At 42.8% G+C, this 17,001-nt stretch overlaps 1 protein-coding gene across 5 annotated transcripts in view; it reads right to left on the reverse strand.

The window, feature by feature from the left end:
- LOC146194814 (monocarboxylate transporter 12-like) overlaps window positions 1-17,001 on the reverse strand; it is a 78,873-nt gene that overhangs the window by 18,921 nt on the left and 42,951 nt on the right. For 4 of the 5 annotated variants that reach the window (XM_084597563.1, XM_084597562.1, XM_084597564.1 and 1 more), the window contains 2 exons: window positions 1,708-1,905; window positions 783-926 (listed from right to left, as the gene is read on the reverse strand). In XM_084597563.1, coding sequence (XP_084453689.1) covers window positions 783-926; window positions 1,708-1,905 — 342 coding nt within the window. Of the gene's footprint in view, window positions 1-782; window positions 927-1,707; window positions 1,906-13,382; window positions 13,460-17,001 lie in introns of those variants that run through there. The other variant, XM_084597567.1, reaches the window with a different exon arrangement.

Raw genomic sequence — 17,001 nt, forward strand, 5'->3', positions numbered from 1 at the left:
TTTTTGCGATATTACTAATAAATAATAACTTTGGATTTGGTAATCCCTCTTTATTATTGGTGTGCAGTGTGTGCTATTACATATAGTGCTAAAGTCAGTGTTTGAGGGGAGCATTAAAGTAAGTTGTCAGTAGGTGGTAGCATGCATGGCCAATACATTAGTGCTTGTACACCCATATTTAATTCTGACTAGCTAAAATAAGCTGTTCAAAAAGCTGCAATGTGCGTGAAATACGGCATATATGATGTTACAACCTAACAAAGAAGCGAGTGTCAGTTTCTGCTCATATTTACACTTTGTTCCGTCTCCAGCCGCAAGCGCTTACAAGAATGAGCTTCTGCCTTCTGCAAAAGAGACAAATATCGCGCTTCATCTGTTTGAACCAAGACGACAGCATCTAGGCAATGATTGATCCCAGGCGGAAGGTGCGCCTAGAATAAAAAAAAATTGCTCTTTCTGCCACACAATGACTGACAACAGCAGTCTTTAGTTAAGCAAGGAAAGGAATCCGGCACCGCCTGTGCAATGCAAACTTGGTATGGCACTGAAATAATGATGTTCTTGAAAATAAAGCTACGCAATCGAAAGTTTTTTTTATAGCGAAATGCTGAAATAAAGTAACAGTTCCATCGTGTATGATGACTACAACACTTTCGCTTCTTTGCAAAAAATGCTTTTTAAACCATGCCCAAAAGTAAGGAACAATGTGAAAGCACTTCAAGTCAGCGGCACAGAATTGTAATTCTTGGGGATAAACGCAATATCTTGATGGTGTTCCTTACCATGCAGCACGCCGAAGGTGAACGTCAGCCACAAAATACTTGGGGAAAAGGCCGACAAAATGAACCCAAAGAAGACGAGAATAGTGCTTAGCAGAACAATGTAGTACGTCTTGATGTGCCTTTGAAGGACGTGGACCACGAGTCCTGCGAGAAGTTGAACAGGTATGTTATGAATCACAACAGCTGAGACTTATATATACTATTTGTATGGATGCTGTGTGCTTCCGTATCCTAACACGAGCGTTAAATCAGAGTCTGTCTTGGAGACACCTTAGCGCGTAGTGGATAAATTAAGAAAATCACAAGAACTCCGAACAGAAATCCGCCAGAGTCTTCTCTGTCCTACGGCTTGATGAATGAGCAAACCCTCACTCTGCACACCATCCCCTGGCCTACAGATCTCATTTTCAATCACAAACTAAAGAGATTGCGTCTAGTCTCATAGCCATCCGTAACAGCCATTTCCCGCTAAAATACACTCTTTTCGTGTGCTTGCCCTTCATTACGTGTGAACATCATTGTGGAATAAGGGCAGCCGTTTTTCCTTAATCTGCAATACCTCGTTGACACCTAATATCTAGTAGTGACACGTGCTAAACTAGTCTATTACTCTATCTTATGAGCGGATAGTTCTCAAAGATTAGGCTCGTAAAAGACGTGTCGGTGAATTTAAGTTCCAGGTTTGAGTCAGATCTCTGTAGAGGCCACGAGCAGTGGTAAATTGCCTTATCTGCAATAACCAGGAGCCTTGTCGAAAGTTAGCGGCACCTTTTAATTTTCCTTTTTTTTTAACCTCCTATCCCATCTCTTTCTGGCCCTGGATTTTATGTGATTTTTGTACTTTGAAAGCTTCAGTATATACGCCCGCATACATGCTACCAGTATAACTCTTTACGGAATGTTCTAGGCTCACTGCTTTACTTACCTGATAATAGGCTGAGCATGACAGCAATACTTTTTGGCCAGGATGCCTGCTCCCTGGTAGCTTGGAACTTTTCCATGAAAAGCACGAAGAGAAGACCGAACCAAGACCACGGCATTGCGATCAGGAAGGCGGCAGCGGCCATCAACACAGCCACGCTCCAGTTTCTGTCAACAGGAATGCGGCTGCCTCTCTGGTGGTCTGCGTTTAGGTATTTCGAGTGTGCAGTAAATCATTTCGATAGGTATAACCTGGTTATGGCCGGTTACTCGTATTTTAAATACACAGTGCATGCAACAAGTGTTTACGCACAGCGTAGGCCCCAAAAATAACGTATTGGAGTGTTCAGTTCAGTTCAGGCGTTCAGTCGTGTCCGACTCTTCGTGACCCTATGGACCATGTCACGCCACGCTTTCCGGTCTCTCACTATCTTCTTAACATCACATAGCTTCATCTGCAATGCCTCGAGAATGCCATCTAACCATCGCGTTCGCTGCCTACTCCTTCTCCGGCGACCTTCAACCTTTCCCAACATCAAATCTTTCTCCGGTGACTCCTCTCTTCTCATCAGATGACCAAAGTAGCTGAGCTTTAACTTTAGAATTTGACCCTCCAATGAGCAGTCAGGGTTTATGGTAGACAATATCGACTGATTTGATCTTCTGGCAGTCCAAGGAACTCTTAAGAGTCTTCGCCAGCACCACAATTCAAACGCGTCAATTCTTCGGCGGTCAGCCTTTTTCACAGTCCAACTCTCGCATCCATACATCACAACTGGAAAGACCATAGCACGGGTTATACGGATCTTGGTTGGCAGACTAATGTCTCTGCTCTTTACTAGGCGGTCAAGGCTAACCATTGCTCTCTTTCCCAGAAGCAGGCAGTCCAACTCTCGCATCCATACATCACAACTGGAAAGACCATAGCACGGGTTATACGGATCTTGGTTGGCAGACTAATGTCTCTGCTCTTTACTAGGTGGTCAAGGCTAACCATTGCTCTCTTTCCAAGAAGCAGGCGTCTCCTAATTTCATGGCTGCAGTCTCCTTCCGAGGTAATCTTGGTGCCCAAGAACAGAAAATCTGTCACAGCTTCCACTTCTTGTCCATTGATGCTCCAGGACTTGATAGGGCAAGACGCCATGATCTTCGTCTTTTTAATGTTCAGTTTAAGCCCAAACTTCTCACTCTCTTCTTGTACGCGCATCAGAAGTCTCTTGAGATCCACTTCACTTTCTGCCATTAAAGTGGTATCATCCGCATATCTAAGGTTGTTGATGCGTTTTCCAGCGATCTTCACTCCAGCTGAAGACTCGTCCAGACCGGCCTTCCTCATGATGCACTCTGCATATAGGTTAAATAGGCAGGGCGACAGTATGCAGCCTTGCCTCACCCCTTTCTCAATCGGAAACCAATCAGTAAGACCATGCCCAGTTCTGACTGTGGCCTCTTGCCCTTCATAAAGGTTCCTGAGGAGACAGATGAGGTGAATTGGAACTCCCATCTCTTGGAGAGCTTGCCACAATCTGCTGTGATCTACGCAGTCAAACGCTTTCGCATAATCAATAAAGCAGAAGTAAATGGGTTTCTGGAACTCTCTTGCTTTTTCCATGATCCAGCGAAGGTTGGCAATTTGGTCTCTAGTTCCTCTGCCCTTGCGAAACCCAGCTCGCACGTCCGGAAGCTCCCGATCCACATACTGCTGCAGCCTACCTTGCAGGATTTTTAACATCACCTTGCTAGCATGCGAAATAAGCGCGATCGTGCGGTAGTTGGAACAATCTTTGGCACTGCCTTTCTTTGGAATGGGGATGTAAACTGACCTCCTCCAATCCTGTGGCCACTGCAGGGTTGTCCAAATCTTTTGACATAATGTATGCAGTGTGTTAACAGCGTCGTGGTTGAGGTTTTGAAGCAACTCAGCTTGAATACCATCAATTCCGCTAGCTTTGTTCTTAGCAACGCTGGCTAAGGCCCATTCAACTTCACTCTTCAGGATGCCCGGCTCGAGATCAGTAATCACAACAGTCCTATGTTGGGTTTGCACATCCGGGTCCTTCTTGTACAGTTCTGCGTATTCTTGCCACCTCTTCTTTATCTCTGAGGCTTCAGTGAGGTCCTTGCCTCGTTTGTCCTTTATCACGCCCAGCTTAGCACAGAAGCTTCCTTTGATATCTTTGATTGTCTTATACAGAGCTCTTGTGTTCCTTAATTGGCTGTTGTCCTCAACTGCTTGACACTGTATGTTCAAGAAGGCATTCTTATCTCTCCTTGCTATTTTCTGAAAATCAGCATTGAGAACCTTGTATTTTTCTTTTTCCCCCATAGCTTTTGCCATCCTCCTTTCCTCATCTATTTGCATAGCCTCTTCAGATAACCAGTTTGTTTTTTTGCATTTCTTTTGCTTTGGAACTACCTTAGTAGCAACTTCTTGTATTATATCACGAACATCAGTCCACATCTCTTCGGGCTCTTTGTCTTCTAGATCTAATTCTTGAAATCGATTGCTCACTTCCACAGCATATTCTAATGGAATCTGATCCAGATCATACCTGAAAGGCCTTCTAGTTTTCTGCGTTTTCCTCAATCGAAGCTTAATTTTGGCAACAAGAAGCTGATGATCGGTGCCACAATCGGCCCCAGGCCTTGTTTTTACTGCTTGTATAGCGCTTCTCCATCTCTGCCGGCAAATAATATAATCGATCTGATTCCTGTACAGACCGTCCGGTGAAATCCATGTGTACAGGCGCCTCTTGTGCTGTTGAAAATGAGTATTCGCTATGGTCAGGTTGTTTTCTTGACAGAACTCTACTAGCCTCTGCCCAGCTTCATTTGGCTCACCAAGACCGAATTTGCCTGTAATTCCGGATATTTCTTCACTCCCGACCTTAGCTTTCCAGTCTCCTATGAGAAAAACGACGTCTGATGATGGGGTGCGGTCTAAAAGGCATTGTAGGTCCGAATAAAATCTCTCAACGTCAGCTTCTTCAGCAGCAGTGGTCGGTGCATAGACTTGGATAACTGTTATGTTGAAAGGGTGACCTTGGATCCGAACTGAAATCATTCGGTCGTTTTTGGGGTTGTACCCTAGCACTGCTTTGCCCATTCTTCTGTTTACTATGAGAGCGACCCCATTCCTTCTCTTGGATTCGTGCCCACAATAAAAGACATAATGGTCGCCGGAGTTAAATTCTCCCATTCCGGTCCACTTGAGCTCGCTGATACCCAAGGTATCAATGTTCAATCTGTCCATTTCTCGCTTGACGATATCCAGTTTGCCTTGCGTCATAGATCTTACATTCCATGTTGCTATCTGATATATCTCCTTGCAACATCGGACTTTCCGGTCGCTTCCCGACACATCCACAACTGAGCGTCCTTTTGGCTTTAGCCGAGCCGCTTCATTCGTCCTGGAGCTACTAGGAATCGCCCTTTGTTCATCCCCAGTAACATGTGGGACGCCTTCCAACCTGGGGGGCTCATTTTCCGGCGCCATATCGATAATGGTATTGTGACTGGCCATAGGGTTTTCTTGGCAGGAAATACTGGAGTGGGTTGCCATTACCTTCTCCAGTGAATCACATTTTGTCAGAACTCTCTGCCGTGACCTGTCTATCTTGGGTGGCCCTACACAGCAGAGCTCACGACTTCATCGAGTTTCGCAAGCCCCTCCGCCACGACAAGGCAGTGATCGACGTAGCACGTAATCCCATTACTTCTTGCCAATATACAGGAAATTGTAGTGAATGTCCATTATTTGGATTATTTGGCGTTACACAGTTCACTTATTTCTGGCGTGCCACAAGGAAGTATTTTCAGGCCCTTTCTTTTCAATAATTAGGTCAATTGTGTAGAAGGAAACCCTTTGCAATATAAGTGCTCTACGGAGGCGACACGGGCATATTTTCAACTGGTAGAAGTATAGATGTAGTAGTAATATATGCCAAGCAAGAGCTTGTAATAATTCTCGATTGATTAAATAAGAACTGTTTAAAATATATAACAATAAATGTAAGACCATATTATTCGTGGCTAGAGGCAAGCAGACACAAATAGAAGAAAGGCTGGTGTTTGCAAAAGCACCCTAAGAAATTGTTAAAAGCATGAATTTCTTGGCCTGACTTTCGCTTCTGACCTCTCTGACCTGTCATGGGATTATTACGTCCGATGATTATCAAAGACTGTATCTGCAGAGGTTGGTGCCTTAACCAGGTGCCGCCAATATCTTTAACACAAAGCAAAAGTTCAAAATTATCATGCATTGTTTTCGTCTCACTTAGATTACTGCACAGTAGATTGAGCTGTAACGACGCAAACAACTATTTGAAACCTGCTCCTTCTTCAATAGAAATCTCTAACTTGTATTTGAGATGTATCCTATCTATTGTAAGACACTAACTGACCTTTGAAAAACCAGCAATAAAAGCAAAAATGCAAAAAATGCAAAACCCCCAGAAAGGCGTCGTGGCAATTGCGGCGAAACCCTTTCGTCTAAGTATATTTTTTATTCTTCCATAAATACTGTTTGAAGTTTCCGGGATGAAGCAAAAATTGGCCTACCGAAAAAGTATTAAATTATGCGCGAAATAAGGTGCAGCGATGTGTAATATTTGAATATGTTTCACTTGCATTGGTCTCTTAAGTGACTTCACGAAAAGAACAGAAAATAATTTTTTGCATTATTTTTGGTCACTAACAATGCCAAAATTAATGTGGCATTTTAAAAAATATCTTACTGTCACCTCAAAAATGCTGTAACCAAAAACAGTTTTTTTTTACTTTTTACTTGTTCACTCTTTGTTATACTCAATTCAAAATTATTTCAGTAGATTGAACGAAATGATTTTTAAAGCGATATGCTCGAAACTCCGCAAAAGTGATTTTTTTCATTGCATTGAGGCGTAGCTGTGTTGAAAATCAAGGCCCTCGATTTAAAACCACTTCGGATGACCCATTGTGCACACCAACGTCTTAGATTCTAATCTGAAAAATGTTACCAAGATAACTTTTGCTTGACGGGAGATTTTATTTCTTAATGCGATAAATAGCCACAGTGATAGGCGCTGCCTAACTGTGACTTCATTGCAGAACACGAACATGTCGTCACCGTCAAAATATCATGGTTCGCACAAGCAGTCGTGCACTTTGCAAATTTAACGTGTGACTGCGTCGCTTAAATTGAATGCGAATACATAGCAAGCGTCTCCCAATTTTGAGGTCTCAGGGCGCTCAGTCAAATCAGAACAGCGACGGTGTTGGTCAATCATTGGCTGGCTTTGCTGAAATCTTTCTGACACGACGGCAGAAACACTTACCTTCCGCTTCACAGCAGAAATATTACTCTTCATCAAAGCATTTACGGTCCCTAATAGCAGGCGATTGCCGCAACACGGATGATTTTCTGTTACTTTTTATGTCTCCGTAGCGTTTCGTCTTCTCAACTGGTGTTCAACTTTTCAACGCTTGAAGCATAGCGCCATACGAAGTCAGAACACCTGTTTCTCATGTCCACTCATTGACGTGAAGTTATTAACAGTTTGAATAATATATGGTTTCAGCATTAGTTATTGAAATTGTATTGGTCTCAAATGAATGAACTGTCATGAACTATGATCGTGGTTACCATCGATGCAATTTCGAAGGCCATTCTCTTTTATTCTTCTATTTTGGAACTTCACAGTGTAATTATTCTAATTTCGTTTCTTTTATTTCTGGCTCCGGCAAATGCACCCTCTTATGATTTACGCACTGGAGATATTACCGTACAGCATTGATCTTGCTGCCGCGCTTTCAGTGCGCCTCACACAACGTACAACGAACTTCGCGTAAGTACTAAAACATATTATTCTGCAACTAAATTTTGGTTCCCTTCTAATAGCAGAGGCCGAAGAAGTTAGTTTTAGTCACTGATTTTCCGGAAGTCTGATAAAAACACATATCTTTTTTTTTTTTTTTTCTTCTGGCAATCCTGATTCCTTATGTCGGCTGCTATTGCGCTTTTGAACGTGATGTGAACATAGCAAACGTACCAATTGGTTTAAATCGGTCTCAGCGCTAATGTAGCCTTCTTTATCTTCCTGCCCATCATTTGCAGAAATTGGCTCCACGCAGAATGTGAGAACCATAGATATAGGCGGTGAAATGTCAGTAATCTGCAATTTAGTCACACTTCTGAGCGCACCGCTGTGGCTTGAAATGATTTTGACAAAATCCTGCTTACTCGCGTAAGAAGAGAGAGAAGGCAGAATATAAAGGCAGGGATGTTAAACAGGCGATGTCCAGTAGGCTAACCTACTACTCGCATAAATCCAGAATAAAAGATAAGACCTCGATGTGTGTCGCGAGGCATCTAGTTTTTTTCTTTTATTTTCATCTTAAGGGTCTTGATTTCTAATCCAGGCTTAAGTTTCAGAATGTCACTTTTCATGGAATTGTAAACATTTCTTTAAACTGCCTCGTTGAAGAAGCTTGAATTATTTTTAACGTTCAGTATAGCTACTAGTAAATGCGTTAGCATTATTTGTGGTGAAAACATATTGATCAAGCTTCTGAAACTCCCCGTTTTGCATGTTTGGTGACCCAAGGAAATGCAAAAAAATTCTTACATTTTTTCATTCATCAATTCACATAAAAGAATAGTGCGAAAGCATTATTCTAAAATAAAATCCGTAAAATCCGAACAAAATCGGTAAATTTAAGAACTTGTTCTGACGCCAATTCGTAAAGCGTGACGAAGACTTAAAAATAGTAACTGAGTCGTAAAAAATTTTCTTAATGAAAATACTTTCACAAAAGGCCTTTCGCACAATTTCCAAAACACCGAATTTTTTCCAGAATATTGAGGTGGTTGCTTTCGCAGCCTCGGACCATACGCATGGAATGAAGCTGTGGAATTTAGCTACAGATAAACAAGAAAGTAGTCGAATGCAATGAACATTATTGTTGCAGGAGCAGTAATGTAGAAGAAGGCGAATAGTATATAAGTAAAAAATTTCTTTACAAACTTTGTCATTGTAATTTCAAATGACAATTTTTTACGATAAAGGAAGGGGGGCATGATTATCAGCCGAAAGTGAAAGCACTCAAAATTGGCGTTCACCTGAGTTCAATGTTTAATCTTGAATGTTCGAAATATAAAACACCACAAATACTTATTATCAAGCCAAATAAGCTTTTCTATAAAAAATTGGAAATACTGCGTCAGTGAGCACAGCACCATGACAGCACCAGCACCAGCACCAGTGAGCACGGCACCAGCAGCTGCCAGATCATGTTCCGAGAGCAAAGTGCGAGCCATTGCTTGCAAGCGCGGATACCTGGTTTCCGCCTTAGTATCTACAAAGTCCCTGGTCATCATCACTGCTATCTGAGACAATCGCCGCGCCCTCCCCTGGATTCGGCCATATAAAGCCCGACCAAACCATCGCGGCGCTTAGTGGGCTCGGCGGCACCACGGAAATGGAGCGCCCTAACTGTCTTCACTTCGTTACGCAGCTAATGAATTGCCATAGCCTTTACGCTAAGCGCTCCAGTGACCGCTGTCTCTTTGTGCTGCCGGGTCCACGGCGATCTTTAACAATATTTTATGAGTGTTCATACATGCTGTTGAAACTACTTCTGCTGGCCGGTGATGTAGAAACGAACCCTGGTCCTGACCCTACCGACAGCCCAACTGAAATACTTGCCGCGCTTACAGCTTTACAATGCGGGCAGTCAACTATGCTTGAGCAATTAGGCTCTATCAAGTCAACCCTTCCAGTCCACGAGAAAGCTTTCGCGGACCTAACCTCTAGGCTTTCGAAGATTGAGTGTGACTTCCAGTCTATTTCAGATGCAAAGTCTCAGATTGACAACATGCAAAGAGCTACCGCTAATTGCTCAGCTCAGGTATCTGCTCTGACTGCTCGCATTGACGACCTTGAAAACATGTCCCGTCGAAGCAATTTAGTGTTCTATGGGCTCAAAGATGCAAAAAACGAAACTTGGAGTGAATCCGAAGAACTGGTAACAGATCTTTGTATAGAGCGGCTCAGCATAACCCTTGAAAGTGAGGATATTGAGCGAGCGCATCGTATAGGCACATTCAGTGACGGAAAACAGCGCCCGATCATAGTAAAATTCTTGCATTTCAAAGACAAAGAACGCATTTTATCTTCAGCCTATAAGCTAAAATCCACCGATTACGCAATTAGTGAAGATTTCTCTTCTAACATCCGTCTCGCCCGTAAACGCCTTATTGAATTTGCGAAAGCTACCAACATGCCTTACAAGCTGCGTCACAATAAACTAATTTCTAATAGTAAAACCTACACCTTTGACCACGCAGCCGGGAATGTTCTTGAACGTAAGTCATAGCAGCTACCAGTTCTCAGGAAACCCAAAAATGATCATCTATCACTTCTTTACACTAACATTCGCAGTATAGTACCCAAACGTGAATCCTTGTGTAGTCTTATCAGTTCTTCGTCTAGTAACAACGTTTTACTAACTGAAACATGGTTAAGTTCCTCTATATCGGATTCTGAAATCATGCCTGATTTACCCGAGTTTCATATATTCAGGAAGGACAGACCTGACGGCTGCCGTGGCGGTGGTGTTCTGATCGCTGCCAAACGCTCCCTAAATTGTTCTATTATTAACATAGTCACCTCGTTGGAAATGGTTTGGGTGTGCTGCCATTCTTCGTCTCCCCGCGTACTCATAGGTGTATGTTATCGACCACCTGATATGGATAGTTCCTTTATAACACTGTTTCATGAAGCGCTTGAGTCGCTTATCTCTTCTTACCCCAACACCCCTATCTTACTCTTCGGCGATTTCAATTTTGCGTCCATAGATTGGAACGATATGGCCCAAATCCTAATGAAAAGTAATGTATCTAGCGAATTCCTGAACACATGCCTAACTTTCGGCCTGACTCAAATGGTTTCTGAGCCGACCCGCACTACTAATCATTCAGCTAGCATTCTCGACCTTGTGTTGACTACTCACCCTTAGGCAATCTCCACTCCTTCGTATATTGCGGGCATTAGTGACCACGTTGTAGTTCGTACTGCTTTCTCTGCCAGCTTTCGCAAAATCCCTAAATCCAAAAAAATACTAACACTGTACGACAAAGGTGACTACATTAGCATGAATCGTGACCTCCTTGCATTCTATAACGACTTCACTTCTACGTATCCCTCACGTTCTATTGAGTCGAACTGGTCTCTCTTCAAATCGGAAATGTTGCGCTTGATAAGACTTTACATCCCTACCATCAGTATAACAGAACGAACACGCTCGCCTTGGTTTAATACAGCATTAAAACGTTTAAATAACAAGAAAAAACGCCTTTTCCGTTCTGCCAAGTTATCTAATACTAAATGTGCATGGGACAAATACCACACCATTGCTAAGCAATACTCCGATCTTACTGCCGAAACTAAACGCCAGTTCTTTTCCAATACCCTCCCTCAAATGTTACCAGCCAACCCAAAGCGCTTCTGGAAAACAATTAACCCTGACAAAAATACTAATATTTCACTATGTGACAGTAGCGGCTCGTCAGTAGGCGTATCTGACGTATCCCATGTATTAAACTACACATTCTGTTCAGTTTTTACTAACGAAGAGTCTCATGATGTTCCCAGCCTCCCACCATTGCCACATCCACCAATGGACAGCATCGCATTCAACCCGCATGGTATTGTTAATATTATTGATTCGCTAAAATGTTCATCTTCCTGTGGTATTGATGGAATTACTTCCAAAGTATTGAAAAACACTAAACATGTTTCCAGTCTTATTCTTTCACTCATTTTTCAGCAATCTTTTGATACTGGCTCCGTTCCACTTGACTGGCGAATAGGGAAGGTCATTCCAATCTTCAAAAAAGGTGACTGATCATCGCCAGGTAATTATCGACCCATTTCTCTAACCAGTGTATGCTCTAAAATCATGGAGCACATCATATACTCTAATGTCGCTACATTTCTAAATTCAATTAACTTCTTCCATCCAAACCAGCATGGATTCCGGAAAGGCCACTCATGTGAAACCCAACTAGCTTTGTTCCTGCATGATATTCATTCCAATCTAGACCGCAATATCCCAACTAATGCCTTATTCTTGGACTTTGAGAAAGCATTTGATAAAGTACCCCATTCCCGCCTCTTACTCAAACTGTCAGTTTTAAATCTTCACCCGCTTGTCTTCAACTGGATCCGAAGCTTTTTAACAGAGCGCATGCAATTCGTTTTCGCTAACGGCTTCTCATCTACTTACTCGTATGTTCTTTCAGGAGTACCTCAAGGCACAGTCCTGCGCCCATTACTTTTCTTAATATACATTAACGACTTGCCTTCCACAGTAATGTCTACCATACGCCTTTTCGCGGACAATTGTGTAATATACCGCCCTATAACCAGCACCGACGACACTGCTGTCCTTCAAAATGACCTTACTAGCATACACTAATGGCGCTCAACGTGGCTAATGTCTCTGAACACTACAAAGACAGTACTACTTTCTTTCCATCGCCGCCGAAATTATACTCCGCATGCTTATAAAATTAATGATTCTGCCGTTACTTCCACTAACTCTTTTAAATACCTTGGTATTAACCTCACTAGCGATTTATCATGGACGTACCACGTCAACCACATAATAAATTCATCTAACCGAACAATTGGCTACCTTCGCCGTAATCTACGCATGGCTCCTTCGTCCTTAAAACTGTTAACTTACAAAACACTTGTGCGACCTAAACTTGAATACGCTAGTGCTATCTTTGATCCTCATCAAACTAACCTTATCACAGCTCTTGAATCTGTACAGAACCGTGCTACTCGCTTTATCCTATCAAACTACTCAAGATATTCTAGCATATCTGCATTAAAGCTTCAACTTCAACTTCCTTCTCTCGCTTCCCGTCGCCAGATTTCGCGCCTCTGCCTTTATCACAAGTTATTTCATAGTTCACCTCGTGACAGCCAGCTCACCCAAACTGTACGTCGAACATCCCGCACAGGCCATTCTAACAGCATCGTCCCGCATCGTGCCCACACTACTACATTCCAGAAGTCTTTTTTCGTGTACACAGCTCGCCACTGGAATGACCTTCCCAGCAGCCTTGCCCTAATCTCCGACCCTGCTCATTTCAAGACTGCCATCGAAGAAGCCTCATCATCTTTGTAATCACTTCACAAAAACCATTGTTAACCGCATTTCAAGTGCCCACCCCTCATGTAATGTCCCATCTGGGGGCCCTTGAGGTTCTAATAAATAAATAAATAAATAAATAAATCGGCTTTTCTTCATCACCAAATAAACTAATGTAATTGCATGTAAGGTAACAAAAATGCAACGGACGCAATTCTACAAATACGCACCGGGAGAATGCCCACTTAACACGATTTTAAGAGCGCATTTGGGGCGTTTCGTATTGCGAAATACGCTGTCATCTAAGTAAATCTGAAAACAGCACACCTTCGTGGTTGCCACCCTACACTTTTTGTTATAGCTGTACTGGCCGAACTACTGTATTCTATTATCGAATATAGTTATGTTACGTACGTAATGTCCATTTTTTACGAAGACCGCAGTGACACAATTCTCGTATATTTAAACGTGGCATATGTAAAGGTTGCAGCTTACCGGTATCGCTCAAGAGGGAAGTATACAACAGTTGAATCTTACCTGTGCTCACCTATGGGGCTGAAACGTGGAGGCTAACCAAGAGAGTTCTACTTAAGTTGAGGACAACCCAGGGGGCTATGGAACGAAAAATGGTAGGGGTAACATTAAGAGATAGGAAGCGTGCAAAGTGGGTAGAGAAATAACTCAAGGTTCTGACATTCTAGTGGAAATCAAGAAGAAGAAATGGGCATGGGCAGGACATGTAGTGCGAAGAGAGGATATCCGATGGTCGCTTAGGGTAACAAACTGGATTCCAAGGGAAGGAAAGCGTAGCAGGGGACGGCAGAAAGTTAGGTGGGCGGATGAGGTTAAGAACTTCATAGGGGTCAAGTGGATGCAACTAGCACAGAACCCGGTTAAGTGGAGAAATATGGGAGAGGCCTTCGCCTTGGAGTGAGTATAGTCAGGCAAATGATGATGATGATGTAAAGGTTGAAAATCTCCCTATATATATGACCTCATCGAGCAGCTGGAACTATAGTTGCATTATACCTGTTGCGCCCGCTAGCTTAACCCAAGTGCTAAAAATAAACTATTAGCAACGGGTGATGGAAAGCAGTCGCATATTGCTGGCAGCCTCTTTGCTCAGCGCAGGCAATTTATTGTGTTTTATAAGTAGTGCATTAATGTGGTTTGCTCCAAGTTCTGTTCACTTCAGTCAATAAATGAGATTTAAAGACTTCGAGAGTTCCTTTAGAAACCCATTTTGATATTTGCGGTGAGGAAACCTAATATAGATATCTAGATCTATATATAGAAAAAGGCTGTTACCAGCCCATTTGCACGCCAAAACTGTGCTGCTCTCAAGCATAGTTTTAGTGAACGGAACAACCTACAGCCAATATGAATGGCCCGTTGCAAAATAAGGCTGATGTACTGGCTAAGGTGGTTCGCGTCAGCCGGTTGAGGTGCATGAAAGCGAAATTTACAGCAAGCGCGCTGCACTTTGCAACTACGATAGAGACTACAAAGATGTAAGGATATAAATGAAAGGAGCATTCTGAAGACCTCCGGCGCTACATGGTTACACACAGAAAACAGTACACACACAAGAGAATTAAACCAGGACTTTAACACAGATTATGCGCTCACTATACCAACTGCCAGTTTTTGTGGTACGAAGAAGAAGAAAGCTTCACACAAAACGTGGGGTTGCAATATGAAGAGAGAGAGAGAGAGAGAAAACTTTTAATGAGCATATAATCAGTAAATATTCGCAGGAGCTGGGTGGTCGGTGCCCCTAGTCCAGGGCTCCGCTGGCAGCAGCTGACTTGCGGACTAGCTGGATAATCCAGGCTTGCTGGTCCAGGTTGTCGCTGGTCAGGGCCGCCTCCCACTGCTCGTGTGTCGGGCATGGCACTATTAACGTTGGGTCAGGTTTGTCCTGGCATTCCCAAGAGATGTGAAAGAGTGTGGGGCTTGCACCGCACCAAGGACAGTAACTTGTGTATTTTGTTGGGCTTATCTTATTTAAAATTTGAAGATTAGGGAATGTGTTTGTTTGTATTTTTCTCCAGTCTATAGCGTCCGAGGAAGAAAGGTGTTTGTGTGGTGGTGAGAAAATTCTTCTTTCTAACCGTAGGTGTTCCAGCCTGTCGCCGTAGGGTCCTAGGAGAGGGGTGAGGTAGGGATGGGGATCCGCCCGGTTTGTAAGAGCTCGGGCTAGATCATTCGCTACCTCATTTCCTTCTAGGCCTTCGTGTCCAGGTGTCCATGTAATTGTGTGCGTCTGGGAGATGGAACGTAATATTGCACACGCTCTTTTGTGAGGTTTTCCGGCCAGGTAGTCCCTGCAGGCTGGTTGGGAGTCCGTCACTACGTGTGATGACTTATTTTGGTTGTCTTGTGTTTTTATGGTGATGGCTATTGCCAGTGATTCCGCTTCCGCAGGATCCTTGGCATAGATCGAAGCCTGAATAATTGGCCTCTTCTTGTGGTCAACTGCAGCTATTGTGAACTTGCCAGGTTCGCCGTAAGCCCCTATGTCCACGTAGACAACTTCCGCGTCTTTAGACAATTGTTTTTCCAATGATTTGACTCTGGCTTTCCTTCGACCCTTCTGTAACTCATGGTGCATGTGCCTGGGTATCGGGTTCACATAGATGTTGTTTCTTGTGGATGTCGGAATTTGTGATTTGATCTCAGAAGTTCTTAGTGCCTGCCATAGCCCTAATTTTGACAGGATTTCCCTACCCGCCTGCGTTGTTGTTAGGCGTTGTTTCTGACTCTCTAGAACCGCCTCCTTGAGCTCCTCGAAGTTGTTGTGCACTCCGAGTGCCCAAATACGTTCCGTTGATGTTGTTGGCGGGAGGCAATATGAAGGAAAAGTAAACAAACGATTCAGAAAAAATAAACGAAAATAAAATGAAAATAACGACCAATTAGGTCTAACTTTTTGTCACATTATCGAAATGTCTTGCCACATTGTCCAAACGGAAAAGTATAACCTCCTTGCTGTTGAGCGCCAACGACGGAACACTCACACATTCCCCCTCTTCCCCCGAAATCATTTTGAAGGCTTCAATAATCTATCTTTTAAAACTGTCTTTTGCGCTCAACAGCAAGGAGGTTATGCTTCTCCGTTTGGACAACGTGACAAGATGTTTTGACAATGTGACAAAAAGTTAGACCTAATTTGTCATTATTTTCATTTTATTTTCGTTTATTTTTTCTGAATCTTGTTTACTTCTTCATATCGCAACCCACGATTTGTGTGAAGCTTTCTTCTTCTTCGTAACAAAAACTGGCAGTTGGTAGCGAGCGCATCATCTGTATTAACGTCCTGGTTTAGTTCTCTTGTGTGCGTATTGTTTTTTGTGTATAACCATGCAGCGCCGGAGGTCTACGGAGTCGTATAGCCAACTAGCCCGCTCGCAAGTAGTACTGAAAGGAGCATTATTTGTGAGTTGTACCAACAACAAGCAAATATAGTCGCGTTCAATGGTTTGGCTGAGGCGGACTTTTGCAGGTATACCGCTGCACTGGGCCATCGAGCCAAGGCCGTAGTCAAATTTTCTAGCCATGTGAGTTTTGCATTTTCGGGGTTTTCTTCTCTATCTGGGAAAAAAAAAACAATGTAGGCATGAGGGCTTGTTCGGGCAATTAATCGAGTGTAGCTTGTAGTGCACTTCATTGTAGCAATTACCATTTATTGTCAAAAAACAACATTAAGCAATTTAGGTAAATATTGTCCCTTAAAAGTTGCTAACAAGAACTTTTCTGTGGTGCTCAAGGTACCTGCAGAAATATATAGCTTGCTTCCTCCACCTGCCTATGAAATTCTAGGTTTTAGGCCTTGGATAAAATTAGTTGGGAGACGCAGTATATGTGTAAAAAAAGTATACCCTATTTTTTTTATAGACTTCAAATGTATATTCTGATGACTAGAACATTAAACCTCAACCCTGATCACGCTGATAATGTTTATAATAACTGCCTGAATGACAGACCTTAATAACTTTTTACGGGCTGCAAAGTTATTGTTCTTACAAATAAATAATGAAGGCTGTTTTTTTTTACTTCGTATATACTCTAAAATTCGTGAGGAGGCACAATGTGCCCAGTAGTAAAGCCCCGTCCGTGAAGGTCGTGACGGCGGCAGTCCAGTGATGGCTCGTAA

This window comes from Amblyomma maculatum, chromosome 3 (assembly GCF_055883805.1).
Source record: "Amblyomma maculatum isolate TAMU_Amacu chromosome 3, ASM5588380v1, whole genome shotgun sequence".
In the NCBI taxonomy this organism is placed as follows: domain Eukaryota; kingdom Metazoa; phylum Arthropoda; class Arachnida; order Ixodida; family Ixodidae; genus Amblyomma; species Amblyomma maculatum.